This window comes from Anomaloglossus baeobatrachus, chromosome 1, assembly GCF_048569485.1.
Source record: "Anomaloglossus baeobatrachus isolate aAnoBae1 chromosome 1, aAnoBae1.hap1, whole genome shotgun sequence".
Classification (NCBI taxonomy): Eukaryota; Metazoa; Chordata; class Amphibia; order Anura; family Aromobatidae; genus Anomaloglossus; species Anomaloglossus baeobatrachus.
Window position 1 is genome coordinate 843,923,145 of NC_134353.1, and position 21,717 is coordinate 843,944,861.

Below are 21,717 nucleotides of genomic sequence, written 5' to 3' on the forward strand. Positions count from 1 at the left end.
TATATACACCTGTATAATACAGGTGTATATAGGGGTGTAGTGGTGTAGTATAATACAGGTGTATATAGGGGTGTAGTATAATACAGGTGTATATAGGGGTGTAGTGGTATAGTATAATACAGGTGTATATAGGGGTGTAGTATAATACAGGTGTATATAGGGGTGTAGTATATTACAGGTGTATATAGGGGTGTAGTGGTGTAGTATAATACAGGTGTATATAGGGGTGTAGTATAATACAGGTGTATATAGGGGTGTAGTATAATACAGGTGTATATAGGGGTGTAGTGGTGTAGTATAATACAGGTATATATAGGGGTGTAGTATAATACAGGTGTATATAGGGGTGTAGTATATTACAGGTGTATATAGGGGTGTAGTGGTGTAGTATAATACAGGTGTATATAGGGGTGTAGTATTATACTACACTCCTATATACACCTGTATTATACTACACCACTACACACCTATAAAACTACACCACTACACCCTCCCCATATACCACACCTGTAAAACTACATTCCCATATACTAAACCACTACACCCCAAATATTTGTCAAAAGTTACCCCTCTCCCCCAGCCCCCCGCCTGCCCGCCCCCATTGTCCCCGCAGGTTACTAGTAACCACTCACCTCTCTTCTTATCGTTCCCATCCTCAGACACCTCCGTACGAGCCCCCGCTGAGCTGCTTCTCCTTCACATGGCCAGGCTGCGCCGACGCTGTATTCCTAGGAGCCCCCGCCGCTGCCTCTCTCCATACGGCCCCCGCCTCTGCAGCTTCTCCTGCAGGGCGGGAACTTTTCAAATGACACACGCGCGCCGTACTGACGATATCAGGGCGCGCGTGTGTCACAGAGAAAAGTGTCGGGCAAGGAACAGAGGAGAGATTCCTGCGTTCCGCTGCCTACACTGTGCGGAGCTTCAGGATCTGTCCTCTGTTTCCTGCCCGACACGCAGCATGTGATGAGGGTCAGGGCCGGCTCCAGGTTTTTGTGGGCCCCGAGCGGAAGAGTCCCAGTGGGCCCCATCAACACGCAGACACACATACGTACACATACATATTTAAAGACAAACTCACAAAAATACATATAGAACGGACACATCTATACAGCCATATACACTGACATACATAGATACACATTATACATGCCTACAGACACACAGCTCTGCTGCATACATACAGACACACATAGCTCTGCTACATATATATATACATACAGACACACATAGCTCTGCTACATATATACATACAGACACACATAGCTCTGCTACATATATACATACAGACACACATAGCTCTGCTACAGACACACATAGCTCTGCTACATACATACACACATAGCTCTGCTACAGACACGCATAGCTCTGCTACAGACACACATAGCTCTGCTACATACATACATAGCTCTGCTACATACATACACACATAGCTCTGCTACATACATAGCTCTGCTATATACATACACACATAGCTCTGCTACATACATACACACATAGCTCTGCTACATACATAGCTCTGCTACATACATACACATAGCTCTGCTACATACAGACACACATAGCTCTGCTACATACATACCTCTGCTATATACATACACACATAGCTCTGCTACATACATACACACATAGCTCTGCTACATACATACACATATAGCTCTGCTACATACATACACACATAGCACTGCTACATACATACACACATAGCACTGCTACATACAGACACACATAGCTCTGCTACATACAGACACACATAGCTCTGCTACATACAGACACACATAGCTCTGCTACATATATACATACATACACATTGCTCTGCTACATACACACATACACACATAGCTCTGCTACATACATACACACATAGCTCTGCTACATATATACATACATACACACATAGCTCTGCTACATATATACATACAGACAGACACACACGCGGCTCTGGGGCCCAGCACATACGGCACCGGGGAGGGGGGGTTTGCAGGGAATACACCTGGGGGGGAGAAGAGCCCATACAGCTCACCAGGGCCCATAAATCGGGGGGTGGGGAGGGCACATACCACTCAGATCACGGTGGAGAAGGGGCCCACACAGAGCCGGAAAGAAGCACTGTGCTGGGGGTCGCTGGCTGGCACTGCAACTCTCATCTGTGGGATGAGCAGGACGCCGGCCGGTAGCTCCGCCCACAGATTAACTTCAACCAGGAAGTCTTTGCTCCTTAAAGGGACGGCGCCGCAGATTCCTGCCGAGGACTACGGCCCCCGGAACTCGGCCCGGGGGCAGCAGAACTAAGGCGAGTGGGCCCCGGCCAAGGGTCACTAGAACTGACGAGGCCGAGTGGGCCCCCCCGGCTCTCCAGGGCCCCGGCATTTGCCCGGGCACTGATGAGGGCAATCTGACCACGCGCCTCCCGGAGCCTGGAGCTCCGGACAACAGGTCAGATTGCTCTCATCAGTGACCGGCCAGCAAGGACGCCCTGAGCCAGGCGGGCCGGTCACAGAGAGTAGGCAGGCCGGATGTGGCCCGCGGGCCGCCCCTTGCCCAGGTCTGCTCTAGAATGTCTCTTTCCCTGCCAGAATGTCTCTTTCCCTGTCAGTCTGTCTCTTTCCCTGCTAGAATGTCTCTTTCCCTGTCAGAATGTCTCTTTCCCTGTCAGTCTGTCTCTTTCCCTGCCAGAATGTCTCTTTCCCTGTCAGTCTGTCTCTTTCCCTGCCAGACTGTCTCTTTCCCTGCCAGAATGTCTCTTTCCCTGCCAGAATGTCTCTTTCCCTGTCAGTCTGTCTCTTTCCCTGCTAGAATGTCTCTTTCCCTGTCAGAATGTCTCTTTCCCTGTCAGAATGTCTCTTTCCCTGTCAGTCTGTCTCTTTCCCTGCCAGAATGTCTCTTTCCCTGCCAGAATTTCTCTTTCCCTGCCAGAATGTCTCTTTCCCTGCCAAAATGTCTCTTTCCCTGCCAAAATGTCTTTCCCTTCTAGAATGTCTGTTTTCCTGCCAGAATGTCTCTTTCCCTGCCAGAATGTCTTTTTCCCTGTCAGAATGTCTCTTTCCCTGCTAGAATGTCTCTTTCCCTGCCAGTCTGTCTGTTTCCCTGCCAGTCTGTCTCTTTCCCTTCTAGAATGTCTCTTTCCCTGCCAGAATGTCTCTTTCCCTGCCAGACTGTCTCTTTCCCTGCCAGACTGTCTCTTTCCCTGCCAGTCTGTCTCTTTGCCTGCCAGTCTGTCTCTTTCCCTGCCAGACTGTCTCTTTCCCTGCCAGTCTGTCTCTTTCGCCGCCAGTCTGTCTCTTTCCCTGTCAGACTGTCTCTTTCCTTGCCAGTCTGCCTCTTTCCCTTCCAGTCTTCCTCTTTCCCAGTCTCTCTCTCATTCCTTGTCTGTATCTCTCATTCCCTGTCTGTCTCTCTCATTCGTTGTCTGTCTCTCTCGTTCCTTGTCTGTCTCTCTCGTTCCTTGTCTGTCTCTCTCATTCCTTGTCAGTCTCATTCCCTGTCTGTCTCTCTCATTCCCTGTCTGTCTCTCTCATTCCCTGTCTGTCTCTTTCCCTGTCTGTCTCTCATTCCTTGTCTGTCTTGTCTCTTTCCCTGCCAGTCTCTCTTTCCCTGCCAGTTTCTCTTTTTCTGCCAGTCTGTCTCTTTCCCTGCCAGTCTGTCTCTTTCCCTGTCTCTCTCTGTCTCTTTCTGTCTCTCTATCCGTGTCTCCACCGATATCATATTACCTTACACATAAGCTTCTTACACTAAGAATGTCCTTCGTTACCTATAGCAACCAATCACAGCCGCTATTAATGACCTCACCTCCCAGCTCTATTGACTTTAATGTTAGGAATTTTTTTTGGTGAATAACTGTAAAGCGCGTGGTTAAATGTTCCCCTCAAAAAATAGTCTATGACGTTCCCTGAGTCACATGAGGCGTCTGTGCAAAATATCGTGATTGTAAATGAGATGGTGCGGATTTCTTTAGCGGACACACATACAGTATATATATATATATATATATATATATATATATATATATATATATATATATAAATATATACACACACACACAGCTGTATATATTAGATATACGCATATGGCGGACAATTCTGTCTGGGGCTCGTTATTTTAATGACCCAAAAAACGGTTCATGCAGCTTTTTTCGGGCTGTCAAAATGACGACAAGCGGTTAATGTGTGATTGATGAGGACTGGCTGCAGAATTGTAGATTTTCCAGTGATTGTGGGACTGTGGAAGGTTCGAGGTAACTATGCAAAGAAGGTAAATGCATCACCTGGGTCCTTTCTCAGGGGGACGGTGCAGGGAGGGCAGCTCCATGTTCAAAGAGGCAAAGTCTGGCAATAGAAAAAGTTGTTTCCAGCGTCACGTCCAAGAAATAAGGTTAAAAAACAATTTTATTCCATAACTTAGGGCGGCGTTACACGGTACGATATATCGTGCGATATGTTGTCGGGGTCACGGAATTCGTGACGCACATCCGACATCGTTAGAGATGTCGTACCATGTGACACCTCCGAATGACTGTTAACGAGGAAAAATAATCATCTTATCGTTGCTCGTTGACACTTCGTTCATTTCCATATTGTCGTTCCTCCTGCGCGCCGGTTGTTCGTCGTTCCCGTGGCAGCACACATCGCTGCGTGTGACACCCCGGGAACGACGAACAACAACTTACCTGCATCCCGCCGTAAATGAGGAAGGAAGGAGGTGGGCGGGATGTTACGTCCCACTTATCTTCGCTTCTATTGGGCGGCCACTGTGTGACATCGCTGTGACGCCGAACGTCCATCCCCCTTCAGGAAGAGGATGTTCGCCGCCCACAGCGACGTCGTTAGGGAGGTAAGTACGTGTGACGGGGGTTAACGACTTTGTGCGACACGGGCGACACGCAACGTCACTAATCAGCCGGCCAATAGAAGCGGAGGGGCGGAGATGAGCGGGACATAACATCCCACCCACCTGCTCCCTTCCGCGTTGCCGTCGGGACGCAGGTAAGGAGATGTTTGTCGCTCCTGCGGGTTTACACACAGCGATGTGTGGAGCTGCAGGAACGACAAACAACATCGTACCTGCGGTCGAACCGACATTATGGAAATGAACGACGTTACACAGATCAGCGATATTGTATGCTTCTGTGCTCATTCATCGTCGCACCTAGGATTTACACGTTGCGATGTCGCTACCGGCGCCGGATGTGCGTCACTAACGACGTGACCCCGACGATAAATATGTAGCGATGTCGCAACGTGTAAAGCCCCCCTAAGACTAAGAACCTCTTTTAGGTTTGGAACGTGTAAGACATTGTTTTATACTTTGTGGACGTCCATCCAACTTAGTGTTGGTTTTAACCTTATGGAATGAAATTGTTTTTTAACCTTATGTCTTGGACGTGATGCTGGAAACAACTTTTTCTATTGCCATAGGTTTGAGGGGTAGAGGCGGAGCTGTGTTGGAGTATGAAAGGGGCCCGAAAATTTTGGCAGTATGGGGCCCTAAAATTCCTGGTGGCAGCCCTGGCTGGAGGGGCCCAGGGGTGGCTGCCCGTGGTGTGTGCATTTTCACTTTCATGCATCATGTCCCCGGGGCCGTCACCAAACAGCTAATTAACACCGCTGGGAGCTGGCACTGTTTCTATAGCTGCAGGCTGGCCAACGCAGAGATTCAGACTCGCCCACACTGCACACTGTGCACGGCCTGTGCTGAAGACGAGGGAGTGGCCAGGCTGCAGCTTCTTCTAGTGAGAGATGCCAGGAGGAGAAAAGCCAATCAGGAGAGGGGGCGGGGCTTGTTCAGTAGAGCCGCGGGAGAATGAAATGATGAAAAGGAAAACAGTGCAGGAGTGAAGGAGTAGAGACCACAGAAAAGAGAGAAAAGCAAACAGAGAGCAGAAAAACAGTGAGAAGCGGAGAACAGAAGGAATAGAAAGAAAAAGCAGAGGACAGGAGGAGCAGCCAGGAAGACTCACAGGAAGTGAAGCAGGGAGGCCGGAGCCACTAACATCATCTCTCACAGCACAGAAGCAGGTGAGTATTATAATGTACAAATGTCTGCCTGTAACACTACAGGAAAACTGCCCTGTGCTGTGCCATCACTCTGTGTGTGTGTTTTGCCCCTGTGCCAATAATGTGTGTATGTTGCCCCTGTGCTGCTGTGCCATCACTGTGTATGTTGCCCCTGTGCTGTGCCATCACTGTGTGTGTTGCCCCTGTGCTGTGCTATCACTGTGTGTGTTGCCCCTGTGCTCTGCCATCGCTGTGTATGTGTTGCCCCTGTGCTGTGCCATCACTGTGTGTGTGTTGCCCCTGTGCTGTGCCATCACTGTGTGTGTTGCCCCTGTGCTGTGCCATCACTGTGTGTGTGTTGCCCCTGTGCTGTGCCATCACTGTGTGTGTGTGTTGCCCCTGTGCTGTGCCATCACTGTGTGTGTGTTGCCCCTGTGCTGTACCATCACTATATGTGTGTGTGTGTGTGTGTTTGTGTGTGTTTTGCCCCTGTGCTGTGCCATCACTGTGTGTGTGGGTTGCACCTGTGCTGTGCCATTGCTGTGTGTGAGTTTGTGTGTGTTGCCCCTGTGTTGTGCCATCACTGTGTGTGTTGTGCCTGTGCCATGCCATCTCTGTGTGTGTGTGTGTGTGTTGCCCCTGTGCTGTGCCATCACTGTGTGTGTTGTGCCTGTGCCGTGCCATCTGTGTGTGTGTGTTGCCCCTGTGCTGTGCCATCACTGTGTGTGTGTGTGTGTTATCTCTGTATTTTGCAGAGTTTTACTATAGATCCTAAGGCTATAAAGAGAGTCATAATCGTTACCATTAAATGGGGGAGACAGATGTGAAAATTTATATTGTGTGTGGTAAGGGGCATGAAGAAAGACATTGCTACTTTAGGCCAAGTTCACATATTGCAGATTTTTAGGGATTTGCGGTTTGAATTCACTGGTCTTGGTGCAGTGGACTCTGCTCAGTAACAGGACGGTGGTTATATTCAGACTCTATGTGGTGATATTTGGTCATGGTGTAGCGGCATTATTTTGCAATGTATTATTGGCCTTTATATGGTGGGTGTTGTTCAGTAACACTATGTAGTAGTATGTGTTATTTCTGACTATAAGCCGCCCCCAGTAACGCTTACCAGCCCCCAGTAATATATATAATAATAATAATTTTATTAATTTATATAGTGCTATTAATTCCACAGCGCTTTACATACATTGGCAACACTGTCCCCATTGGAGCTCACAATCTAGAGTCCCTATCTGATGTCTTTCGAGTATGGGAGGAAACCGGAGTGCCCGGAGGAAACCCAAGCAAACACGGGGAGAACATACAAACTCCTTGCAGATGTTGTCCATGGTGGGATTTGAACCCAGGAACCCAGTGCTGCAAGACTTCAGTGCTAACCACTGAGCCACCATGCCGCCCGTATATTGATATGATTATTATGATAATATTTTGTTTGGGGTTTTTTTTATCGGTGGGGGACCCCATTCAGACTTTTGCTATGGGGCCCCATGATTTCTATGTACGCCCCTGCTCGCAAGGGTGTTAGTTCCTCCAACTAGTTTGCCCTCTTAGCTTGTTAGCACGCCTACAGGGGCGTGCTAACATGCTATTCATTGCCAGCATCATAGGTGGCGATGCGCATACCTGCATCAGATGTCAGATGTAATCTCTGTGTGCATGGTCAGAAGTCACTGTGAAGCTGGGTGTATGCATCCGGGCTTCAGAGAGGTCTAGTGCACATGACCGGAAGTGACGGGGGCTTCTGATCATGCACATTGAGATTACACCCGTCTGAGGCAGTGACATCGGACACAGGTACGCGCGTCACTGCTGATGACACTGGCATTGCATAGAATGTTATCACACCCCTGTGGGCGTGCTAACTTGTTAAGTGGGTGGACTAGTCGGGGGATATAATGCTCTTGTGACTAGTCGCTGGCCTCATTAGCATATCATAAAGGATCTTTAGAAATACTTTTTCTAAAGATCTCTTTATCTATGCTCCTAGATACAGGGACAGTTAGCCAGGGATTAGCAATATACACCCAGAACTGCTCGTGGTTCTTGGTGCATATTGCACCTGACAGGTTCCCTTTAAGTAGTGCATCACCATATCCGTTCTCACTATATGTCCTATTTATCATTTTATTTCCAGCATTTTTTTATTGTGTTAAACAATTTTTTGTTTTATATTGGAACTTCTAACCCATGCAAAGTATTCTTCTGTTAATTTGCTACATTCCGTCCCTAGTTTTTCCATGCTGCTCTTCTTTGCTAGTCATTAGCTGAATTAGCAGTGCTCCTGGCAATGTCTGTCAGCAGCCAGCATTTAATGATGGCATGCATTCATATCATCTGATGATATAACCAGCGTGTCCAGCAACCATTTCTTCTTTTTATCTTTCTTCTATGTTTCCAGATAAAAATCTTCTAGTTTGTTACGTGTGAATGAACTAATGAGAGTTGGACGCATTTTAATTTATATTAAACCAGTTCTTTCATGAATAGTACATGCTATAAAATGACATCCTTCAAAAACAGGGCTATAAATACCTATGCTCTCGCCCTGAAAACCTGATAGTAAAAGATATAATCTTCATTTTTTTGCAGAAATGTAGAAAGTTGGCAGAGCAGGTTAAACGTTAATGAAGCGTCTTACTAAAAGTCAGCTTTGCCAGAGCAGCAAAAGAAAAAGAATTTGCAATGGACCTTTCCTTGGCTCGTTGCTTATAATAGTATCTCCTGCTGCTTAAACATATTTGAAGTGAGATAGAAATAGCATTGCAAACCTGTGTGGTCTGTGCGCTCTTGTCCGTGACATCTGTAGCAGGATCTTATAAAGTATATGAGTTCCTTAAAGGTCTCAGTCTTCCTAGCATGGAATAGAAAGTGGTAATCAGTAATAGAAATGGACTGTGTATGCCGATCTGCAGGAATAGGGGATCAAAATAAACTACAGTGTTTCCCTAAAGAAAAAACCTACCCCTGAAAATAAGCCCTAGAAGGATTTTTTTGGACCTTAAAATATAAGCCCTACTCCAATAATAAGCCCTGGTTGCAGTTCATTACTATACCTAAGCTATGTGCCCACAGGACAATGTACCCGCGGATGCCATGGAAAACCTGCGGATTTATCTGGATTTTCCAAATAAATCCGCAGGTTTAAGCAAGTACAGACACTCCCCATGTTACCCTATGGGATTTGGGGAGTGCTGTATCAATGGTGCGGTATGTGCGGCTGCGGAATCTGCTGCGGATTTCCCGCAACCGCACGTAACTGCATGTCAATTATTCATGCAGAAATATCTGCGGAATTCCCGCTCCTATGGAGATACAGGGCGGGAATTCCGCAGGTATTTCCGCACTTGTTCCGCAGGTTTACCGCAACAAAGATGCTCGGAACCCACAAAAATGGATAGCTGCGGATTCAGGAGAGCAGCTGCGGGAGACCTGCAGACAAACCTGCGGAAATATCCGCGGGTACTTTAGCACATACCCTAACAGTATCCTGAAACAGAGCTTAGGGCTTAGGCAGCCCTTTCAGGATATGTAGCTTTTATTGCTGCATGTTGTCATGTTGTGTTGCTGTAGGCCCCATAAAGTTTATAGTGCACACCGAAGATGAAAATTCACCCCTTCCCCAGCCTACAGTCACGCCAACCCCTTTGTGCCGGCGTCAGTGATTGGGTGCAGTCAAACTTCTGTATTACTCATCTAAGGATTACATTGCAATCCTCGTACTGGCCGGCAGCTCTCCGGACCTGAGCTTGACAGCATGTATTTCTAGAGAGATGTCACTCTCAGTTTAGGAGAATAGACGGCCAGTCTGAGAATTGCGATGTGATCCTCGGACGAGAAATATGGCTGTCTGACTGCACCTAATCACTGATGCTGGGGCAGAGAGGTTATGAGCAGAGGAAGAGGTGAATATTTATTTTGCATTAATATATGTGCGACTATAAACTTTCCAGGTTTTATAGCTACATGAGGCAACACACTGCAATAAACGTTACATATAATAGGGCTGCCCGAACTCTAATTGATGTTCATGCAAAAATATAAGACATCCCCTTAAAATAAGACGTAGCGCATCAGCGTGAACCAGCCGTTCAGTCTGCACCTGCCATCCTGTCCGCTTGAACTTGCTTCTCAACCCCGGGGGTCAGCTACCACTGTGACGCCCTGGCAAAACCAGGTAGTCACAGAGTACATGCCCCCGCATAACACCGCTCCCACACAGGGTTCAAGCAGCCGACCTGAAACCCTAGTCACCTCCTCAGGGAAGGACAGACACACCAGTGGGCGGGACCAGGTGGAAAGGAAACGCCCACTTAAGGGTCTGGAGAGCCAGGGGCGGGAAAACAGCAGATGAGTTTTGAGGTTCAAGTTGAGAGGAGTGAGGAGGAGAAGCTGACAGGTGTCAGGGTCTGAGCCCTGACACATTGGCTAAGTGGCAGATGGTGGTCACTGCCAGCAGGAGATGGGAAGACGGCTCGGCAGATCCGAGGTGGACCGGAGCAGGGTTGTAGCCCGCCGGTACCGACACCGGAGAACCGACCCGGAAACCGTGCACACAAGGGGGTACTCACACCCTGAAGCCAGGACCGGCACCGACGACCTAGCTAATTAACCGATTGATGGCAGGATTCTAGGTTCTGTCCCAACCTAAGTCCCGAAAAGTAGACAACCACCCACAGAGAGGGATAGGGCATTCGCCTGGGCCCGGTAGTCACCCCCTCAGGGAAGGACAGACACATCAGTGGGCGGGACCAGGCAGAAAGGAAACGCCCACCTAGGGGTCTGGAGAGCCCGGGGCGGGAAAACAGCAGATGAGTTTTGAGGTTCAAGTTGAGAGGAGTGAGGAGGAGAAGCTGACAGGTGTCAGGGTCGGAGCCCTGACAGATTGGCTAGGTATTATACGGTGGTCACCGCCAGCAGGAGACGGGAAGATGGCTTGGCAGATCCGAGGTGGACCGGGGCAGGGTTGTAGCCTGCCGGTACCGACAACGGAGAACCGACCCGGAAACCGTGCACACAAGGGGATACTCGGACCCTGAAGCTAGGACCGGCACCGACGGCCTAGCTAATTAACCGATTGAGGGCAGGATTCCAGGTTCTGTCCCAACCTAAGTCCCGAAAAGTAGCCAACCACCCACAGAGAGGGATAGGGCATCCGCCAGGGCCCGGTAGATCCCACAGGTCAGCGTCTGACGGGCACGGCTCCCAACCAGAGGACCGGGAGCGGACTCCTTTGTTACACACCGGGAAGTCTACATAAGAAAACACAAAGTGCAGAGGAAAGGGGCAATGACCATCAGCCCGGGTGTGGGACCAGATACACCCATCTGTGGCAGCCGGCCATCATCACCTTGGTTTACCAAAAGACTTGTCTGAGTGATTCAACAGTGAGTAACTTTCCCGGCCTGACCGGGTGCACCGGCCCCTGCCGTTATCATCCCCTGCACAGAGACACTGGGCCTGGGGCATCCATCCCTGCCCACGGAGGGGTTAACATCCAGCTGCCAGCCCATCGCCCCTGGGAGCCCCACAACAGCAGCGGTGGTGCTACATCTCACCACACACAGTGGGTGGCATCACAAACAGTTTTCTAACAACCCCCGTACAAATATGTCACCCCCTTTTCATTCGAAGTGTCCGCGTGACCCCCGGGTCCGGTAGAGTCCCTCGAGCCATACCGCAGATCCGGATCCGAGCAGCATGGCTGCTGGCACGGGGGCGGCACACCACAGCTCCAGACACTGCCATGGCAGTGGTACCTGGCATCTACTGGCAACCAAGCCCATCCTCACCATCAGAGGCTCTGGTGAATACCTGGTAGGCACTTATTCAAGCAACTCCCACATCAAGGTAGGCCAGGCTTCCCCCTGTGGTTTGGTGGATCCACTCCTGTTCGCCTCCCCGATGATCCTCACACAAGCTGGGTGGTGATTAGCTGGACAGAGTCACCAAGAGGGCTGTCTTCTGCCTACATTCTTCACTCTGTACAAAGTTCATTCTTAATCTATGCCCTATGGGACAATGATTTATGATTTTTATTTTAAGTAGAGATTGTGATATGAAAAAAAAAAAAACACTGCTAAAAAAAAATATATGTAACACAACAATCTTATTTAAAACTATAGGTCATTTTCTATTAAATATTTCCTTTAAAGGGAATCTGTCAGCAGGTTTTTGCTACCTCATCTGAGAGCAGCATAATGTAGGCAAAGAGATCCCGAATCCAACGATGTAGCACTTAGATTACTGGGTGCAGTCGTTCTGACGCAATCAGAATTTTTGGATTTAGCCACGTAGCAGAGTTCAGAGAGCTGCTCCTGATTAACCAAGCTCTCAATAGAGATTGTACATTGACAGTGAGGTGTCAGAGGATCGGGCGTTATGGACTGTCGTGCGTGTAATATTGTAGTCCGAACAATGAGACATCCTGCTGCTTAAACAAACATAGCAAATAAACAACAGATTGGACCTTGACAAGACAGGCATCCCTGAATTCTCTGCCTCCCCCTTGCAGCATGATTTTCTTATCATTTTATTATTCTTGATCAAATGATTTTTTTTTAACCTGGTCGATGTGCTGCTGTTTTTCTATATCTGGCATTGTTGTTTTTCGTTCCAGCATATTCCTGTTTCTGCGATGTGGCACTCACTTCCTTATATGTGATTTTAGAACATACCCACAAAGAATGGTTAAGGACCACCCAACTTAGCTGATAAGACTAGACTTACATACAGGGAAGATGGAGCAATGTCTCATGAATGGGAATAAAAAACATAGCACAAGAGCAAAAAAATAAACCATGCCAAATCCAGGAGAACAGAAGCATTTAAAGAGAATCTGTCACCACTTTGACCTTTTTAAACTGTTATTTTGGGCATACAGGTTATAGAATGCTGAAAAATCTCATACCTGTATGTCTCATATCAGATGCCTTGTGGAAATATCATATTTTATCACTTTATGTAAATGAGCTCTTCCAGGTTATGGGGCGGATGCTGCCTTGAAGATAACTCCGCCTCCCGGGATTATTTTAAATAAAAGGGGTGTCACCAGTGTGATGGCCGCTCTCTGCTCTTACTGCAGAGCTGTGTGTGATTATAACTTACACTTGTGCAGGTTCCTCTCAGCTTCAGCCTCCAGCTCACAGGCACACAGGGTTCCAATATTGTTGTAATGAAGCAGAGCTCAGGGAGCTGCAAAAAATGTGTTTGCAAGAAGTCAAATTTAATTTCTCCTGTTCTGTGTCAGCTACGTGTCTCACACTGGTAATGCCCCTTTTATTTAAAATAATCTCTGGAGGCGGAGTTATCTTCTGGGCAACATCCTCCCCATAGCCTGGAAGAGCTCCTTTTATATAAAGTGATAAAAGATGATTTATCCACAACAAGGCATCTGATATGAGGCAGACATGTATGGCTTTTTTCAGCATTGTATAACCTGTATGCCCATATTAATAGTTTAAAATGGTCAAAGTGGTGACAGATTCCCTTTAAACCAGGGAAAAAAACACTTTGCAAACGGCAGGTCCTTTTCTAGGGGGTGAGGTGCTCCAGAAATTTGAGCGGTCAGATCAGTGGCAGGGTTGCACCGCTACTCCAAACAGAGCTGTCTCCCAGGCTGAGCTAAGCCAGCTTTGCGTCTAAAGCATAGGAGAAGCTACCATGGCCACTATGAGTTTTTGACCCAGCATTTTATTTATTTTTTTTGTGTAATACAACACGGCATCTTACAGTTCCAATAAGTGGTTGGGATTTACAGAAATCTCATGCCTGCTGCTTTTTTATGCAGAGTAAACTGACCTGCGGTGCATTTCAAATCCACATTTCAATTCCTCTTATGTTTCTTTTTTTACCTGCGTAATTTCCGCATCTAATTTAGGTAATTTTGTGGGGAAAATATGCACATAAAACTCTGCATACTTGTAATAGAAATTGACATATTTAAACCACACACTCAAGGGTGGGATTCAACTTTTTAACAGGTTCTCTGTAAACCCCGCCCATTTGAAAACCACGCCCCATTCTGTAACCACACCCATTTTGTTAGCCACACCCATTTTTGCACACTTTTATCAACCACAAAATACAAGTAATTAATAATAAAAAGTTTTCCCTTCTTACTCTACCTATATCTTCACTTTCCTATCAAGTACCAGTTGTTTCAGTCACTGTCAGTCACTTATTTACTTGGCATATTGTATGAGAGTTTTTCTACAATGTTTGAAAATTATTACTAAAGGAACCCTGCTCAAATTTGAGCCGACAACCTTTCCTATACAGGTCCTCTCCCCTGCAGGCTCCCGTCCTATGTGGCCTCCTCGTCCCTGCAGGCTCCCGTTCTATGTGGCCTCCTCTCCCCTGCCTGCTCCTGTCCCATGTGGCCTCCTCTCCCCTGTCTGCTCCTGTCCCATGTGGCCTCCTCTCCCCTGCAGGCTCCCGTCCCATGTGGCCTCCTCTCCCCTGCAGAGTCGCATCTTCGGCTCACAGAGCGCTTACCTGCTCCAAGTGCCGGCGGCCTCTGCTCGGTCCTCCTCCATGGCACTCTGCATACTGACGCTGACAGGCGGCAGCATGGTGAGGTAATCTCACCACACTGCCGTGACATCTGCAACGTCAGAACGCCGCCGGACACCGGGTCAGAGAGCAAACTGGCTCCACTAAACCCGGAAGTGCAGCGTGCACGGAGGAATGGGGATTCATTTGTTTCGGTGCCTTAAAGACACCGATACAAATGAATATAGCAATGCTGATTCTTGCCGGTTCGGTGAACCGGCTGTTATTTTAACAACTGGTTCGCCCGAAGCGGACAGAACCAGCTGAATCCCACCACTGCATACACTGCAGATCAGTTTATGCTGCCTAAAAAAAGCCTGGTGAATATTAATTTTTTTATTAACAAAAGTTCCAAACACTGATGTCGGGTGAGGTGTAGGCGGGATTATGGGCTGGGGAAGGGGTGAATATTCTTTTTCATTAATCGGTGACCCAATTACTCCTACCTGTGATGCCAGTCACTACTTACAAATAGTATAGATGGAAGGGTAGTCTGGCAAGATGGGGTCAGGAGACAGGAGGGCACGACAGGACACAGGGAGTAAGCAGAAACGCAGTCAAGTCACAGGCCGAGGGCCAGAATTCCAGGAGAGTACGTATTAGATTCAGGGAGAAGACATAGATGTGTTCAGGGAGCGGTCTAAGGTCAGAAGCCAGGAGGTAACGACAAGAACAGGGTGCAGGCAGAGAGGGGTCAATCAATGGTCCAGGGTCAAGAAACTTAGATCAGAACATAAGTACAACACAAGTCAAGAGCACAACTGCAGAACCAGAAAGTATGACTGGGGAGGTTATGGGAGAGCATGCTCAGTAATGAAACAGAGCAATTACCAGGAAGGTGGAACACCTAAGTAAAATCACTTCCCAGAACCTGCATGGAATCCTATGCTGTCAAACAACCTGTCAGCAAGTATTTAGAGAAACACAGCAGAGCATCTCCAAATGCAAATTGCTCTGCACAAAGGAAACATCACTGCTGGCTCTGAAGTTCAGGAAGGCGCAGCAGAGCATCACCTGTGTGCAAGATGTCCTGCACAGAGGAATTGGCACACCACTAGTACAAAATATAAGGCATCCCCTGAGAATAAGCCCTAGCGCATCTTTCGGAGAGAAAAATGATATAAGACCCGGTCTTGTTTTTGGGGGAACACGGGTAAAACAGTCTTTTTATTTTCACAATCTCATAAACCCCTTTAATTAATCTCACAAATAAAAGGGTTGGAGGTCATCTCCTGGAAATACTCTGAAGGTCAATAGTTACTGTTGGTTCATAGAATAGGATGCTTGTACTTTGCTATACCTGTAGTTCTGCCTATCTATTACTGAAATTGTCTCTCCAGGATAGGAGACAAACTCTAGCGCAGCGCCACCTATTGGAAGTAGCGATCCTAAAAGTCAAAAGTGGATTTTTAACAATCCTTTGCATATGACTTAGGATTTATGCCAGATCAGAATCTATCTATTACTGGTAATGAGAATTGGACATTACAAGGTCTTATAAATGGAGACGTCAGAGTACACTCCTGCCCCCGCTCCCCTCTCCCTATGTAGCCCTGTCATGGTCAATGATTGCCTTATGGATTAAGTATGGAAAATTCCAAGAAAGACATTTTCATTTGTGACTTTAACAACTGTTGTTTTGCTGCAGGTGTCTCACTATTTGCAAGACTTTATCTTATTAAAACATTCTGGCGGCAGATTTCATAGAATTTCTTGGGAAACAATATTTATTTTTGGCAGCTGATTCAGATGGTGAACAGCGAGTGGGATGCATGGGCAGAAATCCTGCTTCCTTTACCAGAGGGTGTATATACTAATATATAAGCTTTATCTTGGAATATATTATATATGTGATATCTTGCACATTTATAGCATAGCCTGTTCTGTTCCTGTGTTTATGTATAATCCATGAAAGACAATAATAGACAGCCAAGTTCAAAGCCAAATAGATGAGCAACTTGTGGCTGTTGTAGGAGGTATTGATTAGTAAATATTAAAATATTAGTTTAGCACAAAAAATGTTTTCCTGAAATAAATGACTCTTAGTTATACAAGGGGATTACATGACAGAGAATATTCTAGACAGTTATGCCTAATAGTAAATACTGCAGCATATGATTTTCTGATTTATCAAACATGGAGGTACACTTTAACCAAAACATACCACTAGAAAACCCAAAAGCTTCTTAAAGGGATTGTCTGGGCTAATGATATTTAATAAAACATGTGGCTATTTAAAGGGAATGTGATGAGGTAAATACGATACGATGTGACAAGCTTGTTTTTTCTGTGATAAGATTGTACTTAGTAAAGTTGTTACCAAGTGTAATAACATTATATTTATTATCTTTCTACAGTTTTGGGGAAACTGAAGATTCTAATAATAATGGATGAAGGCGTTGATGTTACAATTGAAGGCAACTCTCTCATTAAAGCGGTGTACCAAAGTAGGCTACGTCTCACACGACTTCTCTTGGAAGGTGGAGCATACATCAATGAAAGCAATGATCGTGGAGAAACCCCCCTTATGATTGCTTGTAAAACAAAACATGTTGACCATCAAAGTGTTAGCAAAGTTAAAATGATTAAATATCTTCTGGAAAACAATGCAGATCCTAATATTCAAGATAAATTTGGGAAAACGGCTTTAATGCATGCTTGCTTGGAAAATGCTGGCTCGGAGGTTGTATCTATGCTTTTAGAGAGTGGTGCCGATCCCAGTCTACAAGACCACACTGGATTCTCTGCCCTTGTGTATGCAGTCAACTCAGAGGACAAGGAAACTCTAAGGATTTTACTAAATGCTTGCAAGGCCAAGGGAAAAGAAGTTATAATCATTACAACTGATAAGTCCCCATCTGGCAGACAGACTACAAGGCAGTATCTAAATGTGCCACCTTCTCCAGGAATTGACCATAATTCTCCTTCTCCATGCACATCACCTTCTGAAATTGAGTTAAAGACTTCTCCCACACCAATATCAAATGCATTTGAAGCAGAAAAGGAACTATTCAACTTTAAGGAGGTTGATACAGATAATGACTTAAAGGGTTCTTCTGAGCCAGGTTCTCCAACCAAAAAGACTCATATGATGCATGTTGGAGCAAAGCTGCCACTTCTTCAGAGACTACACTCTGAACCATGGTTGAAGATTCCTCCATCCCTGCTCCACCAACACAAAGTGTCTTCTCTTCAAGAGGAGCTACAAGATATAACTCCTGAAGAAGAGCTATCCCTTAAAATGAATGGTTTAGTACATTCAAAGCGTTATTTCACTCGACATCAGAGCATTGATGTGAAGGATACTGCTCATCTTCTAAAAACACTCGACTCATCCGGTCCAAGAAAACTCTCATATGATGAAATACATTCACAAACACTTTACCCTGAAGGAACACCAAGTAAATCAGAAATTCCTGTTGACCAAGACCCTGATTCAGTGCACACAATGTCTGTTTCCAGCCTAAGGAGCATTGTTCAAAGAAGAAATTTAGGGGCAAACCATTATAGCTCTGACTCACAACTCACAAGAAATCATGGTCTGGCTACAACAGAAGACAGTAAATCTCTTTTGGAAAAAAAGAAGATGTTTTCTCCCCCATCCTTGCTGTCGGGTTCTAGGGAGTCTCTAGAAAATGTGTCTGTCACAGCATTAAGTAGAAGGAACCATGCCCTTTTGGAGAGACGTGGATCTGGGGCTTTACTTTTAGATCACATAAGCCAAACTAGACCAGGGTTTCTTCCACCACTGAATGTGAACCCACATCCGCCTATTCCAGACATCTCCTGCCATAGTAAAGTATCTAGTCTTATTTTCCCAGGGCCAAAGCCCCTTGTTCCCACTGCTCCACTGTTTCCAAAAGAGTCAATAAGCAAGAAAATGCTTCTCCGGAGACATTCAATGCACACAGAACAGATTAAACAACTTGTAAACTTTGAAGAAATTCTTGGCTAGAGAAAGCCGTCAAAACACAAGCATTGGAGCAACCTTATCAGCTCTCTCTCTCCAAACAGCACCTGCTGCACAAAATGCTTCAGACCTTTTCTGCAAAGAAAACAGATCCGTTCAGCTTATGCTGGATAAATTATTCAAGCAGTAAAATGCTTGGTCGTTAGCAGTAATCACAGTTTTCACTACAATATAAATGAATTTCTGCCCTACATTTGCAGGCTTTTTTTTAATGGCATAGCAGGCTGTAGGGAAGGCAGAAGTATGGAGAAATGATAGATTCGGGTTACTGAGACCGAGAGCGAACAAGAGAAACCAGAGGATGGAGCCTCAGAACATGAAGGTTCAGGTTCATGGTCAAGGAGACCATTTATGCTTTTAGCGCTGACAGTGTGCTTTGTACACGCCAGGTCATCTATATCTACCCAGGTGTATCTATGGAGCACCTCTACCTCTAGAGTGAATACACACATAAGCTCATTTATACACATATATATTTATTCCATTACTGAACTAAGAGACGTATCAAGATGTCTTATGTATTGACGGGGCAATTAGCAGCCTCAAGAACATTGTCGGAAGGTTGGTGACCATTTACTGCTTTGAAAATAAGGTGGATCATGCACTATATATATTTCACTGGAAATTATTTCTTAGAAATGTATTAAATACTGTGATATGTTATGTTCCGCGGATGTGAAAATGCTAACAAAAAGTTCTTATACTGTTACAAATTATGCTTTAGAAGCGTTTATCATTATTAATGCACCAACATGGTTCAGCCATGGACGGAAGAACATGCTGCTTTTTGGAGGCAGATATTTCATTTCTTTTTTTTCCTTGTGCATGGGACTATACAAACTATACAATAGAATAAAATGTCCTCTGTTTGCAAAACAAGGACAATCTTATGGTATAGGTCAATAATATACATGTTGACAATAGGGTTTGTCATCAATTTGTAATTGTTCAAAATGCTACAAAAAACAGCGCTGTCAACCAGACCTAACAAGCCGCATGTAATTGGTACTCCTGTGTTACCAAGTGATATGTGCAGCATTTTATTTAAACCAAAGAGAGTAACAAAGGTCAAAAACTATAGAAGGTTACGAATACCAAATATATCATCAACATATCAGTACCGGATTGTTGAAAAGATAAACTTATTTGTCGAAAGGTACAGCTTATGGCGAATGTTCACATTTATATAATTTGTTGTTCGCTTTTTACAAAATAGTTGGGTCACTTTGTAAATACATTGTATATTTCATCTTCTCCAGCCTGGATTATGGTCCTGAGGGGCATTTATAATTATGGAGGGGCTGAAATGTTTCAACATTCAATGCTGAAATTTCTTTCCCCATTTGCTCCCCATACTATGTCTGTATACATTCCCCTCTCGCTCCCCATACTGTGCCTGTTTACATTCCCCCCAGAAATTTGCTTTTTCAGAAATGTACACCAGGCATTGTACAGTTAGATAAAAATGACTACTCTTTGTGATAAGAAGCCATTCCAAATGCCATTGCAGGCAAGTCAAACCCATATGTTGGGCAATGCAATGTTTTAAAAGCGAATCAACGGATTATGTAAATGCCATGTATATACAAAGTGTCTGATATGAATGAGCACTTTATTAGGAGACTAAGAAATACTGAATATGTTTATGATTCTAAGTAACACAAAACTATTATTTATAAGCCTTATGAAATGGAAATTCTTGTTTGATAAGGTTATATTGTCAAATCAGAGGTGTAATGGTCTTTGCAATTACTTTTTTTTCTCCCAAAGATGTGGATCATAGGTAATTATGGTGAAAGGCTTATATAATGACATACAAAGGTAGGTCAAAATGTGAAAAGTTGATCACCTATGCAGGGTATTATTTATAACATTTGCTTCTCTATTCGTGTTGTAATCCAACACTGTGCAATGAAGAGAAGTTAATGGAACACTACAGATTGTACAGATCCACTATCCACCTTTGATATTCTTTAAATTACTGTGCCATGCACCACCCCCTCATGTATTTCCACTAGGCAGAGCACAGTACATTTGTTTTACATGGAGAATTCCTTTAAAGATTTGTTCACAAGATGGAGAGGAAAGGGTTAAAAAAAATGCGCTGGCATAGAAGAAGCAATCAGTTGTTGTAGCCTGGACAGGGAATTATTTCTATGCGTTTTGCAGAAAACCAACTTCTTCAGGAGCAATCAAGACACAATCAGTCGTGGTAGCCTGGACAGTGATTTATTTCTATGCGTTTCACATGAAAGCTCCTTGTTCAGGAAAAATAAAAAAACAATCAGCTGTGGTAGCCTGGATAGTGATTTATTTCTATGTGTTTCGGAGAAAATCTCCTTCTTCAGGAAAGATCAAAGAATAATCAGTCATGGTAGCCTGGTCAATGATTTATTTCTAAACGTTTCGCAAAAAATCTTCTTCAGGTGAAATCAAGAAATAATCAGTTGTTGTAGACTGCACAGTGATTTATTCTTACGTATTTTGCAGAAAATCTCCTTCAGGATAAATCAAGATGCAATCAGTCATGGTAGCCTAGACAGTGATTTATTTCTACGCTTTCAGAGAAAATCTCCTTCTTCAGAAAAAATCAAGACGCAATCATTCGTGGTAGCCTGGACAGTGATTTATTTCCACGCATTTCAGAGAAAATCTACTTCTTCAGGACAAAAAAAAAGTCACACTTGTGATTTTTCCTGAAGCAGGAGATTTTCCCCGAAATGCATAGAAATAGATCACTGTCCAGGCTACCACGAATGATTGTGTCTTCCACGGCGGTGCATTTTTTTTAACCCTTTATTCTCCATCCTGTGATACCTCCCCAAGCGGGCTGCGGCAGCTGTTTCCTGTACGCGGTTTATAGTGGTTGTGACTGTTTCACAAACATTTCAGGTGAGCAACTCCGCGTGTTTTCTTATCCGTTTTATTAGGATAAGACCCTATTTGCACCATTTATCTTTCCAGCAAATCAATACTTAAAGATTCAATGCTCTATTTTGTTTCTGTTTATTAGACAAATGTATTTATGATATGAAGATGTAATCTTATTGACTCTATGGATAAAGGACAACTTTGATCATCTATTGTGTATATAGTTGATTGTCAGCTGTAGAGAGGAACAATTTTTTATTTCTAAGAATAAAATGCATATTTATTTATTTATTGATCTACAGTATCCACAATATGTATACT

General features: G+C 44.9%; 1 protein-coding gene across 1 annotated transcript in view; it reads left to right on the forward strand.

Annotated features, from left to right (window-relative positions):
* The window catches only part of ANKRD34B (ankyrin repeat domain 34B), a 73,909-nt gene extending 52,742 nt beyond the window's left edge, over positions 1-21,167 (forward strand). Inside the window, exon 2 of the mRNA XM_075342058.1 lies at positions 16,913-21,167. Coding sequence (XP_075198173.1) covers positions 16,942-18,510 — 1,569 coding nt within the window. The 5' untranslated portion in view covers positions 16,913-16,941 and the 3' untranslated portion in view covers positions 18,511-21,167. The remainder of the gene's footprint in view (positions 1-16,912) is intronic.
* Positions 21,168-21,717: the final 550 nt, after the last annotated feature.